This window comes from Orcinus orca, chromosome 11, assembly GCF_937001465.1.
Source record: "Orcinus orca chromosome 11, mOrcOrc1.1, whole genome shotgun sequence".
Lineage (NCBI taxonomy): Eukaryota > Metazoa > Chordata > Mammalia > Artiodactyla > Delphinidae > Orcinus > Orcinus orca.
The window spans coordinates 81,324,659-81,343,782 of NC_064569.1; the positions used below are offsets into that span (position 1 = coordinate 81,324,659).

The 19,124-nt window shown below is 36.5% G+C and overlaps 2 protein-coding genes across 15 annotated transcripts in view; one reads left to right on the forward strand and one right to left on the reverse strand.

Annotated features, from left to right (window-relative positions):
* The window catches only part of ANKS1B (ankyrin repeat and sterile alpha motif domain containing 1B), a 1,164,750-nt gene that overhangs the window by 829,513 nt on the left and 316,113 nt on the right, over window positions 1-19,124 (reverse strand). For all 14 annotated transcript variants that reach the window (XM_033427668.2, XM_033427671.2, XM_033427675.2 and 11 more), the window contains exon 9: window positions 10,964-11,107. In XM_033427668.2, the coding sequence (XP_033283559.1) occupies window positions 10,964-11,107 (144 nt within the window). The remainder of the gene's footprint in view (window positions 1-10,963; window positions 11,108-19,124) is intronic.
* On the forward strand, window positions 4,652-5,323 carry GARIN6 (golgi associated RAB2 interactor family member 6). The gene has a single exon (XM_012532884.1). It carries the CDS (start codon window positions 4,652-4,654, stop codon window positions 5,321-5,323), a length of 672 nt encoding a protein of 223 aa, XP_012388338.1.

The window sequence follows — 19,124 nt, forward strand, 5'->3', positions numbered from 1 at the left end:
CATGCAGCTTGCAGGATCCTAGTTCCCCGACTAGAGATTGAACTTGTGCCCTTGGCAGTGAAAGTGCAGAGTCCTAACCACTAGACTGCAAGTGAATTCCCAGTGAGAGCTTTATTTCTTCCCCTTTCAATTTGGATTCCTTTTATTTTTCTTTTCTGATTCTTGTGGCTAGGACTTCCAAAACTATGCTGAATAAAAGTGGTAAGTGTGTTCATCCTCGTCTTGTTCCTGATCTTAAAGGAACTGCTTTCTGCTTTTCAGCATTGAGTATGGTGCTGTTTATGACAATTTAGGTATTTTCTAAGACAAAATAGGTTTTCTGTACCATATCAGTTACTTATAAGCCCTACTGGAAGAATCTTTAATAGTCACATTTATGTTCAAGGCAATCTAGGCTTTTTCTATCATGCTACTCAAAATTATTCCAGCTCCTACCCACTGTCCAACTCCAAAGCCACTTCCACATTTCAGTGTATTTGTTACAGCAGCATCCCACTTCTAGGTACCAAAATGTGTGTTAGTTTCCCAGGGCTGCTATAAGAAATTATCACAAACTCAGTAGCTTAAAACAACAGAAATTTATTCTCTTATAGTTCTGAATGTCAAAAGTCCAAAATGATTCTCACAGGGCTAAAATCAAGGTATTGGTGGGGCTGGATCCTCTAGGGGAGAATGCATTTCCTACTTTTCAGCCAACTACATTCCTTGGTTCATGGCCACATCACTTCAACCTCTGTATCCATCATCACATATCCTTCTCTGACTTTGACCCTCTATCCTTTTTCTTTTTTAAATATTTATTTATTTACTTACTTATTTATTTTGGCTGCACTGGGTCTTTGTTGTGGCACAGGGGATCTTCATTGCAGCAGGTGGGATCTTTAGTTGCAGCATGAGGACTTCTTAGTTGTGGCATGTGGGCTTCTTAGTTGTGGCATGCGGGCTTCTTAGTGCAGCATGTGGACTTGTTAATTGCGGCATGCATGCGGGATCTAGTTCCCCAAGCAGGGATCAAACCCTGGCTCCCTGCATTGGGAGCACAAAGTCTTACCCACTGGATCACCATAAGGACCATTGGGCTCACACTGGGTCCACCTGAATAATCCAGGATATCTCCCTACCTCAGGATCCTTAACTTAATCATATCTGCAAAGTCCCTTTGCCATGTAAGGTCACATATTCACAAGTTGTAAAGATTAGATATGGGCATCTTTGGAGGGAATTAATCTGCCTACTACAGCCATGTCCATTATTAACTGAATTCTGTTTAAAATGTTTAACTCATATTTTCACTTACATAGTTTTAAGCACTGCCCCCACTGAATGCTCATCTTACTGAACTAACATTTTTGCCATTTCCATATTTCAAATGTTGGTTCTTTTAAAAGTTTTGGCAAGAAGAAATTCAGCAACAGAATAAGATTATGTATTGCATCACAAATTCCCAGAGCTGTTAATATCTGAATAATTCTTTATTATTTTTGTTTGGAATATTTCCAAAGTATGTAGTAGTTTTATTACAGGGGAAAAGTTAAACCCCTATCCAAAACCGTAACTATTCTGGAGTTAAACGATACCTAAAGTATCATCTCAATGTCAAGGATGACAAATATAAGGCCCAGGGAGGTTAAATAATTTACCCAGTGACACAGACTCTTATGTAGAGGAGAAGGAACATAAATTTATTTTAAGAATGTCTAATGACTAACTATGAAAAGCTAAGAGCTGCTGCATTTACATAAAAATAATTTATTTAAAAAAATTTTTTTATTGAAGTTATAGTTAATTTTCAGTTTTGTGCCAATCTCTGCTGTGCAGCAAAGTGACTCAGTAATACACACGTAGACATTCTTTTTTTATATTCTTTTCCATTATAGTTGATCACAGGATATTGAATATAGTTCCCTGTGCTCTACAGTAGGACCTTGTTGTTTACCCATTCTAAATGTAATAGTTTGCATCTACCAACCCCAGTCCATCCCTCTCCCTCCCCGCTTCCCCTTGGCAACCACAAGTCTGTTCCCTTTGTCTATGAGTCTGTTTCAGTTTTGTAGATAAGTTCATTTGTGTCATATTTTAGATTACACATATAAGTGATATCATATGGTATTTGTCTTTCTCTTTCTGACTTACTTCACTTAGTATGCTAATCTCCAGTTGTATCCATGTTGCTGTAAATGACATTATTTCATTCTTTTTTATGGCTGAACAGTATTGTGTATACGTATACAATCACAACTTCTTTATCCATTCATGTGTTGATGGACATTTAAGTTGTTTTCATGTTTTGGCTATTGTGAACAGTGCTGCTATGAACATGGGGGTGCATGTTACCTTTTGGTACAGAAACAGGCATACGGATCAATGCAACAGAATAGGGAGCCCAGAAATAAACCCACACACCTATGGTCAACTAATCCTTGACAAAGGAGGCAAGAATATAAAATGGGAAAAAGACAGTCTCTTCAGCAAGTGGTACTTGGAAAGTAGGACACCTGCATGTAAATCAATGAAGTTAGAACACACCCTCATACCATGTACAAAAATAAACTCAAAAATAAACTCAAAACATACATAAGACATGACACCATAAAACTCCTGGAAGAGAACATAGGCAAAACATTCTCTGACATAAATCGTACCAATGTTTTCTTAGGTTAGTCTCCCAAGAATTTATTAATCTCAGTTCCAGGTAGATTTTTATTTAGCCATCTGAGCTTCTTAAGTATTGAAGCAAATATTAAGATAGTTTTCTAAATACCTAGAGGAATTTAAGATAAACTTCATCAGACTCATGAAAATAGACATATTTGCCAGAACACTACACTGATACTCATAGTTACCAGGCCAAGTAAGAGAGGTTCTACTGTTGTTGGTCTAATAACTGGTTAGGAAAAAATCCTGAAAGTCCTTAGGCCCTACAAGTAATATAGCTTCTGGTTTCCCTGGAGACAAGGCAATTAGCTCAGTGGTCTAGTGGAAGCCTAAGATAAATATCTTGTAACATACGTGCACAGCATAAAAGTGTTTTTAAGAAAATCGGTATATCTTCACTTTACTTTTTAAAAAGCACCTAAATTAAATTATACTGTATCCAGTGGTACCAGAACCTCTTGGATACATTTGAAAGGTTAGTTTGATTAGTAAACGTATGTTAGGCTTATTCTTTTTGCTAATTATAAATAATGTAGACGTGAAGTGGAAATCCAAATATAAAGACTTTGGACAGGCCAGTAAGAATTGTTATTGATATGTGACTAGGCCTCTCAATAAATAAAGAATAAAATATTCATATTACCAGAAATAACCAGATACTTCAATATGAAGGGAAGAAAATGTTCATTTTTACTTACAGAACTGAAGACTCAAAAACTATGCTTTATGTGCATACGTATGTGCGTGTTATGTATATTGTCATGCCAATAAAGATATTTTAATCTTACTGAATTTATAATATTTATAATAGCTGGCAAAATTTCTCAGAACTTTTTTAGTAGGCCAATTTGATAATGAGTAAAGAATAGAGCATAAATGTGATGTTTAAGGCTCTTTTCACCATGTAGTCAGGGTACAGATGTCTAGGGAAAATCTCAGCATTTTGAGGGTGTGTCAAAACATAAAATTTTTGATGGCTGTAAAAATAGATATTGTTAATAAAAATAGCTTTACTCTTCCTGTTAATAGAAATAATATCCTAATAAAAAAATAGAAATTATAAAGAAAATAAAATTTACACCATCCAGAAATAAGTACTTTAAACATTTCACTGAACATATTATACTTTCATACCCAAACACACATACACAGACGATTTTACATAAATTGGACCACAAGTATAAAGCTAGTTCGAAATGTTTGTTTTGCTCTTTTTCTTAAAAAAAAAAAATCAGGTATATCTTTTCATTTCAATAAATAGGGAACTACATAATCATTCTTACGGCTTCAGAGTATTCTTCCATAGAATGCTCCATAATTTATTTAACCAAATCCTCACTGTAAGATATTAATCCTGTTTATGATATTTTTTGCTACAATAAACCTTGATAAACATTCTGTACATCCAGCTTGTTTACCACCTTGTCCAATTCTCTTTAAGGTAAACTGTCTACAATTAATTCTAACTGTCTGCAGTTAGAAGTGCTGGATAAGACAGTATGCATGTTTTAACTCATACCTAACAGAAAGTTTGTCTAACCCTTTCTGAAAGCAATTTGTCAGTACGTATTAAGATCCTTAGATCCACCCATGGGAGGAGGGGTGGTCTGCTGATCTGTGTGGCCTTGTGAGGGGTTTAGGCCTAGTTGGAAGCTACAGTTTCTGGAGGAGAGGTGCAGTGGAATTACGACTGAATACCAATATCTGTGCACATCAACATCTGTGCACCCTGATATCTACTGGGGCCTCAGCCTCTGCATGTCCTGACGTCTCCATGCTCTAGGCAGGGCACAGTCAGGTCCAGGAGCAACTGTCTCTAGCACTGAGCAGTTAGTAATCAGCTCCCCCACCCTGTCCTCAGTCACTCAGAGACAAAGCCTGCAGAAGACCACTGCTAGCCCACCTGCCAGCGAGACCAGGGAAACAGGACGCCCTGCAAGGTGTGGTAAGGAAGGTGCGGAGGAGCCTCTAGGAGCTGTCTTGATAAAAGATAGCGATGAACAGCCAATATACATTACCATACTACAAAGCCGAAGGCAGCCTTGCAATGAGCAAGTTTAATACCTCCATGGGGAAACTGCAGCGACACCTGTACAAGGGGGAGTACCCTATATTCCACTATGCACCAGTGTTTGAGAGTGACTTTATACAGGTCAGCAGAAAAGGAGAAGTGATTGATGTGCACAACTGGGCCCGAATGGTGACTGTCGGCATCGTTCGTACCAGCCCCCGCCTCACACTACCTGATGTCATGCTGCTGGCCCGACCAGCTGCTATCTGTGATGACTATAACAGATATGGCCCTGCCACCCAGGAAAGAGGTAAAAAGCCTACACAGATCTTAGAGCTAACCAGGCTGCTTCCCTTGAAGTTTGTAAAGATATCCATCCATAACAGTAAAAAACAACAGCTCCACCTGAAGCTTACCACTGGCCGCTCTTTCTACCTTCAGCTGTGTCCCCCTTCAGATACAAGAGATCTTTTCATTCAGTGGGAAAACCTTATTTACATCCTGAGACCACCAGTGGAGGCTTACAGCAGCACCCAGGTCATTCCAGCTAGGGACACTCTGGACATAACTGCGTTTGAGGAAGAGAGTAAGGGCCCAGTGGTAAGCACTCCGCAATCTCTAAAAGACGAGGCCAAGGTGCTTAGGGAGAAGAGCTAAAGGTCCTGCAGAGGCTTTGGTACACAGGCTCACCTGGAAAATACATGGATTTTTGGAAGGACTCAGGGCCAAATGAGCCTCATTTGGAGGCCATGGCACACTGAGGAGGTTCCTAGTACTTCTCCAAAGTGTTTCCCAAGGCTGTATTTCAGAGATTCCTTAGCTGTCAGCAACCCTTAATTTCATATCCAATATTGTATTGCCATCTGCAGCATCCTGACCATCCAATCTATTCTTTTTTTTATGTTTCTCTAGCTTTTCTCATTTTTTTATTGGAGTATAGTTGCTTTACACTGCTGTGTCAGTTTCTCTATACAGCAAAGTGAATCAGCCACACATATACATATATCCCCTCTTTTTTGGATTTCCTTCCCATTTAGGTCACCACAGAGCACCGAGGAGAGTTCCCTGTGCTGTACAGTAGGTTCTCATTAGTTATCTATTTAATACATAATAGTGTATATATGTCAATCACAATCTCCCAATTCATCTCACCCCCCCCTTCCCCCTTGGTATCCATACATTTGTTCTCTACGTCTGTGTCTCTATTTCTGCTTTGCAAATAAGATCATGTATACCATTTTTCTAGGTTCCATAGATAGATAGATAGATAGATAGATAGATAGATAGATATAGATAGATAGATATCACATTAATATATTTTTCTCTTTCTGACTCACTTCACTCTGTATGACAGTCTCTAGGTCCATCTACATCTCTGCAAATGACACCGTTTTGTTCCTTTTTATGGCTGAGTAATATTCCATTGTATATATGTGCAACATCTTCTTTATCAATGCATCTGTTGATGGACATTTAGGTTGCTTCTATGTCCTGGCAATTGTAAATACTGTTGCAATGAACATTGGGATGCATGTGTCTTTTTGAGTTATGGTTTTCTCTGGGTATATGCCAGTAGTGGGATTGCTGGGTCATATGGTAGTTCTATTTTTAGTTTAAGGAAACTCCATACTGTTCTCCATAGTGGCTGTATCAATTTACATTCCCAACAACAGTGCAAGAGGGTTCCCTTTTCTCCATACCCTCTCCAGCATTTATTGTTTGTAGATTTTTTGACGATGGCCATTCTGATTGGTGTGAGGTGATACCTCATTGTAGTTTTGATTTGCATTTCTCTAATAATTAGTGATGTTGAGCAGCTTTCCATGTGCCTCTTGGCCATCTGTATGTCTTCTTTGGAGAAATGTCTATTTAGGTCTTCTGCCCATTTTTTGATTGGGTTGTTTTTTTGGGGTTTTTTTGCGGTATGCGGGCCTCTCACTGTTGTGGCCTCTCCCGTTGCAGAGCACAGGTTCCGGAGGCGCAGGCTCAGCGGCCATGACTCACGGGCCTAGCCACTCCACGGCATGTGTGATCTTCCCGGACTGGGGCATGAACCTGTGTCCCCTGCATCAGCAGGCGGACTCTCAACCACTGTGCCACCAGGGAAGCCCTGTTTGTTTTTTAATATTGAGCTGCAAGAGCTGTTTATATATTTTGGAGATTAATCCTTTGTCCGTTTATTCATTTGCAAATATTTTCTCCCATTCTGAGGGTTGTTTTTTCGTCTTGTTTACGGTTTCCTTTGCTGTGAAAAAGCTTTGAAGTTTCATTAGGTGCCATTCGTTTATTTTTGTTTTTATTTCCATTTCTCTAGGAGGTGGGTCAAAAAGGATCTTGCTGTGATTTATGTCATAGAGTGTTCTGCCTATGTTTTCCTCTAAGAGTTTTATAGTGTCTGGCCTCACATTTAGGTCTTAATCCATTTTGAGTTTATTTTTGTGTATGGCGTTAGGGAGTGTTCTAATTTCATCATCCAATCTATTCTTGAACATACTCCAACCCAGCTAAGCTGACATGTTGCAGAATGTATGTCTCCCTGTGACTGCCTTGTACTGATTTTTGTATACATCAGTGACAGTGAGATGTGCACAATTTGCTAGTAGCTATCAAAATATTAAAGCACATACCACCTGACCAGCAGAAATACTAACAAAAGTGTATTTTAGTAAGTGTTCTCACTGACACAAACTGTCCAAGCAAATTGGATGATCATTGTGGTCACTGTGGAGATACTGTAGGGGGCACTGTTGCATCAAATGGGAGAGTGGACTTGAGAGCTCAAAATTCTTATAAACTCTTTTGTTTAGCTATAGGAATAGAAGGGAGCAGTCTTTCTGGTCTCACTTTATTTTACTTGTCTTTCCCTAGGCAAATGCTACCTATTTCTATGGAAGGAATCAAGATCAAGTGAGCATCAGGAGCCTTCACATAAACCCTGAAGTGTTTGGGGCCACCTATTATGATTATGCTGGGGAGGAATGAATTCATCATGCCTCCCACTTATACTGCATTTAAGAGTTCACATAATTCTGCAGTTACAAAGCCTACAGAGCCTGATAAAAGGAGCAATTGTAACAACAGGCACCACCACTGGTGCTGTGCATATGACTGCAACCATGTTTGCAGACTCAAAAGAGAAACACAGCCCCAGCAGGAGCAGCCTTCCTAGATCCAGGAGGAAGTACAGTCAGCATGGTCATAGTGGTTGCTTTCAACATGTCTTAATATTGTTGTTAGCAAGGACTGCAAGTCCTCTTGTCCTCAGAGGGTACTTCTAGCCCATCAATAAGAGCTGTTGGCATCTCCCCATGGTGCAGCATGAGTATGGTGATTGCAGGAGCAGAGACTGCTGGCAAGCATGTTGCAAAACAGCTAAAGACTTAGTATCCAGACCCCTCATCTCAACCTTACCGAGTGAAGGCTACATGAGTGAACAGGATGGTGAACAGAGGGTCTCCACCCATCAGGACTGACTCTTTAGGAAAGAGCCTCAAAGCCCTGCACTGCACATGGTGCAGAGGTGGACATCTCATCTAAGATGGTGGAGGAAAGCAATATCATCCACCATACAACTCAACTCAAATTCTCTGCTCTAATAACATGCTCTATTAACAGGAAAGGGTAGTAATAAAACTAAATAGGGATTTATAATCAGGCTCTGAACTATCTGTAACCTTCCCTTCACTTGATATTGTGATTAAATGAACAGATGACAGAATAAAATGCTAAAGATTACTCTCAAAGATCCCGATCCATCTATGATCTACATTTATTAGCCAAAGAAAATTCTAAAACTTCCAAAATACATAACCAGGGACAGAAGCAACCAATAGGAGGCAGGACAAGGTAAATTAAGCCTAGAAAGCAACATGACATCAAAGTTTTAAACTATAAATGTATTAAGCTATACTAGTGTGCCAACCATTGCACATTAATTTTGTTGTGAAATATAATAAAGTATTTTTATAGTTTTGCACCATCACACATTAAACATTTTATTGTAATTATATATATATATGGATGTGTGTGTGTGTATATATATATATATACACACACACACACACATATAAATGTTAAAGGGGAGTTCATCACAAATTGAGAACATTAGTAAAAGAAGGCTAGAAGAGAACGCTGGTAAAAGAATTCTACTTTTGATTTGTTAGATTGAAGACATTAAAAAAAAACATACTGCATCTCAAGTAAATTTATAGATTTAATGCAGTAACAATTAAAATCCCAATAAGAATACTTTTTAAACTTGACATAGTAATTATAAAATATAAATTTAAAGAGCAGACAATGTCAGTTAATAGTTTTAATACAATAATGATTTCTCCTGCCATATATATGTACAAATATCAAAAGGGGGGTCATTGTTTTTAAAAATAGGAAAATTAAGAGGTTCAGAAGAAACCCCACGCCAAACAGGATGAAATATAATGAAAGTAATGGGAGTTATTGCCAAATGGAAAGTCATAGAAAAACCATATATCAACAAGTTAAAAACAAATATAGAGCCATATTTGAAATTTGTTAAAAGGAATTCTGGATGAAATGGATCAAAAAAATAAGACCAAGAAGTTTAATGAATTTGATAGTTTAAAAAACTACACAACATACGCTCATACAATATTAAGAAAAAAAGAAAAGCTGCAGGCTGGGAAACATTTTATGGTAAATGTAACTACTAAAATAGTAATACTCAATACCTATTGGAGCAATGCAAGTCTCCACAGAAAAATAGTCAAAGAAAAATATTTAAAAATTGTAAACCAAAAGCAAGTTACTACCAAGCCTACTACCAAACCTAATAAAACAAAATAAATTAAAATTAAAAAAATAAAAGTAAATGTTAGTAGGGTAATGGAGAACCCAGATACAGCCATATATTACTGATAGCTTAGAGCCCTACTACTTTATAAGAATTCTACTTTTAAAATAAAAAATACAAAGGTGTTAATTTTATAAAACAAAAAAATAGGTAAAAACATTCAATTATTGGTAAATTGTTAAGCAGATAAGAGAATATTAATAAAATTAAAACCTATGTTTCTTAATTTCCTTTCTCGTACACCCTTCTGTATATGAGGTAAAACTCTACACGTAAAAACTTTAAGTGAAGAAATGAAACCCTACAGAACATACACATTTGTTTATTATTTAATTCAACTACTACTTAATTCTGACAACATGCCAGGAACAATGTTGGCATTAGATCGGAGACACCAAGCAACACATAGTCTCTACCTTTATGGATCTCATAGCCCAGTATATATTGATAATAATTCTTTAATGGTTAGTATAAATTATCATAAAGTTCTATAAATAGTTCATATTAAGGTGAAGAGTTTCTTTAAGTACTATATGCTGATTTGATTATCCCAGTTAGTGTGCTACAATAAATTTATATTGTAATTTGGGTGGCTGTGATCAAATTATGACATACATGTAAAAACATGTAATGGTTTCTTAGACAAAACTGTTTCATATTTGTTGCAAAACAGAAAATAATATTTTTGAGATATGATGAGTTATTTTCTGTCCTAGATTATTTTTGCACTCATGTTCTACGTGGCTACATATACATACCTTTGCCATTACACTGTTTTTCATATTAAGTGCTTTTTCGTCTTCATGTAGAGATATTTTCTTTGTGGCTTCACATTTCCTAATTCTGTTTGGCTTATTTTATTTATTTCTGAAACTCCTCTAAGGGCTCGCAGACCACAGTACACAACAAAAATTTGAAGGTGACACAATAGAATTAAAAGTGACTTAATGAGTAGTGAAATGATTTCAAAATTGTAAATGATGTTTTAGTGTTCTGGTCTCATTTTTGAATTGTAGTGCATAATCTTCAGTGGCACACATTATTCTATGATATTCCATTGTGCTAAGAAAAATAATCACTGCTGCTTTTAAAGAGCTTTCATATGCTTCCTTTTAAATCATTTTTATTATTATTTAAATATAAATTGTGATTTAATTTCAAAATAGCATTTTTTAATGAAATATTTCCAAATCATAGATACTAAAACTTCATAAACAACTCAATTTTTCTGGAACTAGCATCATGACAAAAATAAAACAAGCACAAAAATTTATATAGACTATGTGTTTGCATATGCATACATGTACAGCTAATTACATAAGCATTTTACTGACCTTCAACTGAAGAAAAATTACGAAGTGAAGAAGACACTAATTGGATTTGCAGAGGGGAAGAAAAGAAATTTACTTAAAAACATAGGCAACCATTTTTATGTTTTATTGTACCTTAAGAAAGCGAACCATTACCTGTGCAAGAATGGGGAAGCCAAGGTTCCTACAGCCATTACAAGGAGTTAATGCTTCCCAGAGTCCTGAGGGCCCACAAGTGTTTTCATCATCATCTTCTTCTTCCACTTCTCCTGGTGACAAATTTATTGTAGATGAAGTTCTCTGAAATTAAATTTATATGTTTATATTAATTATATCAATGTATATATTATATCAGTGTCATTTAGATACCTTAACATCAATTAAATTACATAAATTTCTTATGGTGTATGTTAGCAAGCAGAAGTCAGCTTAATTCTAGCCATAGTTATGTGGCTGTGCCACGTGAATCAGCCAGAAAGCATGTATAATTCAACTCGAAGTTGAAAGTGAAAGAAAACTGAAAGTGAAAAAGCTGGATGAAAAAGACTGGTAAATTACAAAGTTTGTATTGAAGAACAGGACATGGAAATGACCCAAGAAAATACAGGAATAGCAACAAATGAGAAAAATATTATGATTTCTAATGCAATCAGAGAAATAGCATGAAAATACTTTATTGAAACAGGAATTGATAAAAAGCCCATTTTTCACTATCACCAAAATGATAGTCTCCTTTCTGAAAAAACATGAGCTTCATAAAATTTTGTGTTATACATATAAGAGGGGTAATACTTTTAAAATTAATAATAGGACTTCCATGTTAAACATACATATTTACTTTTACTACTTCCCAAATCCCACTTAAATGACAGCAAAACTTTTGTAAAAATGGTCTAAACCATAAGGACAAGGACAACTGGAGGGATGTTAGCAGATGAGCAATATCAAGAAAACATTTAGATAATGATAAACAGATGATTTATCAAATTAACTTAGCAAACTTGAGAAAACTGAAAACAAAGTGCCTGCAAGGAGGAAGAATAAGAAGCAGATCTATTCATGATTCAACACCCTCAAAAGGGGTTAAGAATTAGAGAGACTGACTACCTGTGAAGGTGTAGGTGCTGGTGGAGCTGAAACAGAATGGAAACTCCACCTCAGCCAGCTGAGAAACTAAACCTTTACCACCTGACAAGAAATTGGAGGTTTACATTCTGATGAGGTTGAAGCAAAGGGATTATGAATTTTAAGAATCTATGTACAATAAGCCGAGGGGTGCCTCGTTAAAAACAATGAAATTAAGTGAACATCTATGTAGTAAATGAAGATTCTCAACCTACCCCAGTGCCTTCCCACATTTGTCTTAGAGAACATGAGAGCTAAGTTCATATCCTCCAGGTAGGATCCAAGAATATATTCCTCTCTGCAAAAATGGACCTCTCAAGAAAAGTGATCTGTACGTATTTAGGAAAATGGTGGGGCATCTATGCCTTAATGCCTACTGTGAAGCCCCCTCTCTACAAACTCCATCCACATAAACAGTTCCTAATTTTTTAGTTAAATATGAACAAAAACACAAGGATCACCACATATTGGAAGGAAACCTTTAAAACAAGGGTCCCAACCCCCAGAGACCCCTGTTAGGAACTGGGCCACACAGCAGAAGGTAAGTGAGCGAAGCTTCATCTGCCGCTCCCCATCACTCGCATTACCGCCTGAACCATCCCCCTCCCCCCATCTGTGGAAAAACTGTCTTCCATGAAACCAGTCCCTGGTGCCAAAAAGGTTGGGAACTGCTGCTTTAACAGAACAACATAAATATACAGAAAAAAGTTATAAATAATATCCGCAGAGAGATAGAAGATATTTGCATCCCTAAAACAAGAACAGAATGCTACAAAACAAATAAATGCATAAAATCCAATAGAACCGCTGGAAAATAAGTCACAGCAAATTTCCCAGAGGACAGAACAAAAGATCAAAAGACATTAAAAGTTAAGAAAATTAGGGGATCAAACGAAGAATGCTTCATGTAAAGGTGAGAAGAAGTTGTCAAAGTACAAATGCAAGAAATTTTGTCAGAACTGAAGAAAAATTCCACATTCAAAGAGCCTGCTGAATACTCAGCAGACTGAATTTTTTTAAAAAACTGGAAAGACAGTAAGTTTGTCTAAAAATATTCAGAATGTAGTGTTCAGTGTACAACGTTGATAGATCATGATTACTGAAGTTAGTAAAGATAGTTTACATTCTGAATTATAAATAGCACCCACCTCCCCCCAAAAGCTGTTACTTTTAAAAACAGAAAATAAGACTTCATAAAATGACTGATTTTTATATTCACATCTTAAATTTCCCTTTATCAATTTTCAATAACTGAGAAATTATGAACTTCAGTAGTCCTTCAATCAGTTACTGTCTGTAAGATACAATAATAACAATAGCTACAATCTATTGAACATTCTATTATTCATTATTTTAATTCACACAATGCTTTTAGGCCAATACTAAACTAAGGCACAGAGAAGTCAAGTAAAACCCAAGGTCAAGAGCTGGTAAGTGACAGAAAAAGGATTCTAATCCACACTACCTGACTCTAGAGCATGTATATGTTTGATCAATGCTGTCTACAAAAATGAACAGAATGATCAAATGGGCATCTCCTTCACCAACTAATGATCAGTCACTGGTCTGACCATCATGGTTGACACGTACGGCTCTATAAATGATTACATACTTGGCTAAGAATTATCAACATTTTATAGATTAATCAGTTTTCTTCCTCTGTCTCTTTCTCCTCCACAAAGAAAAACTCTGCTTAGTCTCTCCCCAGCTCATAAATCTCCAATTATTTCCCACTGTACAGCAAATAATATCAAAATTCCTTAATATGGCTCAAGGTTTCATGATCAAACTATTTTTCAGTTCTTTTTCTTACTCTATTTTACTCACCCCAGACTATACCCAAATGGAATTGTTTACCCTTTCCTAATCTGTTCCATGTTTTGTTCATGCCCCCACCTCACTTCTCCATATAGCTATTGTACTGGTTAAGAGTTTAGGCTCTAAAATTAGTCCTGGATTCAAGTTCTAACTCTCTTACTTATTAGCCTACTTAGTAGTGTAATTTTCATCAGATATGACCACTGTCCCCCTCACTTACCTCACCTATGCAGTGGGAAAATAGTACAGTAGTACCTCCCTCAGAATTTTTTCCTGATAATAAGGTAATGAATATAAAGTGCCTGAAACATAGTAAGGTTTCAGTAAATATTAACTACTGTCTTTAGCTATTATTCTCTTATAATCCCATTGATTCCTCAAAATACAGTTCAGATTTCACCTCTTACGTATATTTTCCAGATTTCCCACAAATAGAAATGATGTTGCTCTCTTCTGAACGTCTACAGCTCTTTCTGAGAGTTTGTGTATTGTGTTATTTCACACACACTTTGAGATGATAGACTGCATCATCTCTCTGGCAAAGAGCAAAAGCCTTGAAGTCAAACAAACATACATTTAAGATATACAAACAGATATACATTCCTGGCTCTGCCACATGCAAGTTGTGTGACTGAGCAAATCACATAATCTTACTAATCCTCAGTTTCCTCATCTGCAAAGCAGGCATAATAACAGTTCTTACTTGATAGGGCTGTATGCGGATAAAATTAGTTGCTTGACAGCAACTGGTTCATAAAAAATAAACAATAAATGTTGTTTTTAATTAAACTTTATCCTGAGTTTTATACACACACACACACACACTCACACACATACATACTCAACTTACTTATCCAACTTAATTGTAAGTTATCTGAAAGTAAACATGCCTTATTCACATTTGTATCTCTTACAATGTGTTGTGCATAATGTAATGTAATAATTATTTATTAAATAAATCATTAAATGAATTTCAAACTAACATTTTCATCTGACTACCTAAAAAATTTTACTAACATTAAGAGGTGTATATAATTGCATCACAAATCTCATTATTCTTATTTTAGTTTTATTTTATATTAACCATTGCCAATAGCATTAGCAGAAATAACAAAATTTATCAGTGGTTTAGTACTGCCCCCTAAAGTCAGTATAGATGTTAGCTGTGTACAACCATAGTTCTCCACTTCACTGGTTTACAATAAAAGATGCCTGGGAAAGATTTTATCAAACTAAATTATATATGGGAAAGAAGTTACATAAACACACTTAAGTTCACAGTTTCCTTTATTTCAAATGCCTTTCAAACTTTTTACTGGAGATCCAATTGTGTTCCTAAAGTTCCAGATGCCAGGAAATTCTTCCACAGAACATAAACCTAAATTTTCATAGTTTGGGCCTATTAGCTTTCTGGTTAATGCACAGTAATTATGCAGAAGAAATACTAGACAAGTTCTACATTGTTTCAGAGGATAAAAGTCATAATACATAAATACTGTGGGGAGACAAATTTGAGCTCAATCAACGAAAAATACTTCTAGAATAATTACATCAGTCTAACATTGAAGAAATGGAATTTCCTTGTGATGTAAGATATATATATATATTATGTATATAAGAAATATATATAATATTAAAATTGTTACACAAAAATGTTTTATGTAAATATTTTAATTACACATATTATAATTGTATAATTATACACAATATATTATATCATTTTCACATATTTTGTTAAACATAATTATGTTTATATAATAACTATATATAGCATATAACAACTATGCTATATGTTACATATAAAAACATAATTATATAATAATTATATATGGTTTATAGTTCAGAAAATGTTTTCAGATATGGAATAGCCCAATAAAGTAGGATAGGAGTTATCCCTATTTACAAGTGAAGAAACTAAGGTTCACAATGTTACTCAATTTGCAAGGTCATCCTACAAATGACGGCAGATTATAATACAAGTCCTCTGACTCTGGGTCCTATAATCTTTCTATAACACTACTAATTAGAAGGAAGTTTCTAATTACTAGAGCTCTTCAAAGGGACAAGAAATATTCAACATATTCAGAATATCGCAAAGGAATTTCTGTGTTATGTTACACTTTGTAATTGATGGCCTTTAAACTCTTTTTTTTTTTAACTCTAAAATTCTGTAAGTCTAAGCAGCTAAAGTGTATACAGTTCAGTAAAAGGATCAAGGACCAGGTATGATCCAACAGAGCCTCTTTAATCCTCTTTGCTCAACTCCTGAATGCATGTCTTTAGAAACATAGTGACGGTAGGAAAAGGGAAAATCCAAGGATGCCCATGTCCTGTCCAAAAGTCCCTGGAGGAAAATCAGAAACCTAGGCTGCTCGACATAGCCAGGATATAGGAGAGCAATGTGTGAGTGGGGAAATGGGATGATGGAACGAGACAAAACTTTCCCTCATCCTATCAGAAATGCAAAAACCAAATTAAAAAGTAGGAAATCAGCCTAATAGAACCGTCAAATGCAAAGGGACTGGGCAAATAGACTCCAGGAAGGAGGCAACCGTCAGAAATGGAGAGCAAACAAAGGAAGAACACTTGGAATAGGAGTCAGCAATCTGGACTGCAAGTCAGCAAGTCTTTTTGTCTTTATTTTTCAAAACTGAAATTGATTAATTAATTTTTTTTTTTTTTGCAGTACGCGGGCCTCTCACTGTTGTGGCCTCTCCCGCTGCGGAGCACAGGCTCTGGACGTGCAGGCCCAGCGGCCATGGCTCATGGGCCCAGCCGTTCCGTGGCATGTGGGATCTTCCCGGACCGGGGCACGAACCCGTGTCCCCTGCATCGGTAGGCGGACTCTAAACCACTGCACCACCAGGGAAGCCTGATTCATTAATTTTTAACGAAACTTAAAGTAATACATGTTTATTGTAAAACAAATCATTCAAAATAAAAAGTTATAAAAGAGGAAGTGAAGCTTCCCTAACTTCATTCCCAATGTAAACATTCAGTGCATATCCTTCCAGATTTGTACTCTTGTCCGATGCTTCTGTCAGAATAAATTAATAAATATGCAATTGTATGCCAAAGTGTACTATTACTTTAACTTTCTATATATTTTCAACATTTCTACAATACTCTCCACACTGTGACCAGAGAAAAAAATTTCTTATATGAGAATGTGAAAATGTTACCCTTTTCCTTAAAAACTGGAAAAGACTATTACATAGTCTTTCATTGTTCTTTGGATGAAATTCAAAATTCTTAACATGATTCAAAAGGCTGTGTATGATTTGCCCTTACCTACCTCTCTAGTTTTGTCCCATTGCCACCATTCTTCCTCCCCTTTGCTCATAACATTTAAACACACTATGCTCTTTCTCTTGAATATACCAAACTTTCTTTTATCTAGAACTTTATATAACTAAGCACATAAGGTTTTCTCTTCCAGAAGCCGTCAGCTGTCTCCCAATATAAGAGAACACCTAGCCCTCTTTTTCTATAGTAATAGGACCCTAACTTTTAGTTGGGCACATGTCTGCTTTGAATACAGACCACATTTCCTAATCTCTGTCACAGCTACATGTGACCGTGTTGTTAAGTTATAACCCTGGGATATAAGAAGTGTTCTTAAAGTAATGGGGCATGTCCTTCTTCCTCCCTTTCCTCCTTCCGCTGATTGGAATGCTAATGAAATGGCTGGAGCTGGCACAGTCATCCTGGACCATGAGGGATCCTTGGAACTAGAGGACATACATAGTAGAACAACAAAATAGAAGAATACTGAGTTCCTTATACTGATGAGCTCTACCATCCTTGGACTGCCCAGCTCTAAGTTTTGCAAGTGGAGTGAAATAAACTTCTTTTTAAGACGTTGTTATTTTGGATTTTCTGTTACTTGTTACTGTACCAAATCCTAATAAATAAATTCCTGGAGCACTCTCTTCTCTTGTCTTCATCGGGATTAATCTTATCTGTGTTCTAGGTATGAACTTAATTCACTCCCTTTGATAGTCCTTTTTGATGTCCCAGTCAAAATTAGTTTCCTTTCTTACATGCTTTCACGGCACCCTGATATTTTTACAGTAATTATCACAAATAAAATGTTTACAGCTACTTATGTGACCTTGGTTCAATAACTGCTTTCCTTACTGGATTACAAACTGCATAACTGCAGAGATTCTGTTGGTTTAGATACCACAAGCCCAGTACTCAGCACATTAAAGTACTTTCCATTGCATATGTGTTGACTGAATAAATGAATGAGTGAATGAATGAATATCAGCTTTCCCTCAAAAATATTTTAATAATGTGAACATTCTCACCAATTCTAGGAGACAGCAATTTAACTGTAACCTTGAACTTAGTGTCCTTTACCTTCTGACTCCACTGTATTCACTTGCCCTCATTGTATTCATCCCATATTCAAACTACTGTACAACTCAGCATCTACTTGATTTCATTAAAGAATGCATTTATTACCAACCATTAGTGAGCAATTTAGATTCTACCAAAAACTCTGCAGTGGAGAAGGAGAATAAGCTTTAAATTGCACAACTTAACCTCTCCTCCTCCCCAACAAATATTTGTCTCCTTGTGATGATGGCTGGGTGGAAGGGTGCTTTTATCTCCTTTGGGGTCTATTTCTTCCCACAGAATTTTTTCATCTGCTCTTCAAATTCCTCTACCTTTTATAACACAGAGCAATGTAACTCTAGTATACACCTTATCTCCAAACTTGCACAGCCAATCTCATTATACAGGTGATCTTACTCAAGGGTTATTAATTTCTGTCAATTTGAAAGTCAACAACAAAAAAGCTGTATCAATGATTTTTGTTTGTTTGTTTTGGGCTCACGGGCCTCTCACTGTTGTGGCCTCTCCCGTTGCGGAGCACAGGCTCCGGACGCCCAGGCTCAGCGGCCATGGCTCACAGGCCCAGCCGCTATGCGGCACGTGGGATCCTCCCAGACTGGGGCATGAACCCGCGTCCCCTGCATCGGCAGGCAGACTCTCAACCACTGCGTCACCAGGGAAGCGCTATATCAATGATTTTTTATAATGCTTTTAAAGTTGGGGATCTAAGGGCTTACTGGGACACTGAGAGAGAAGGGAAATTGTAAAATGTTAAGCTGTTTCATTTATACCATAACTAATGATCAAACCAATAAAGGTCAGTGATCACTTCACTCAAAAAGCAGAAGACTCGTTTATCTTAAGTTCAGTCCTGACAAAGAGATCACACGCCACAGTTTCATGTATTACGGATGCTCAGAAAGACTAGTGTCAAATACAATATTTTCATCAGCTTATTAACACTAAACCTCTGCTTAAAATTTTCTGAGGATAACTCCAATGTTACCCTATACTAACTTCTCACCACAGT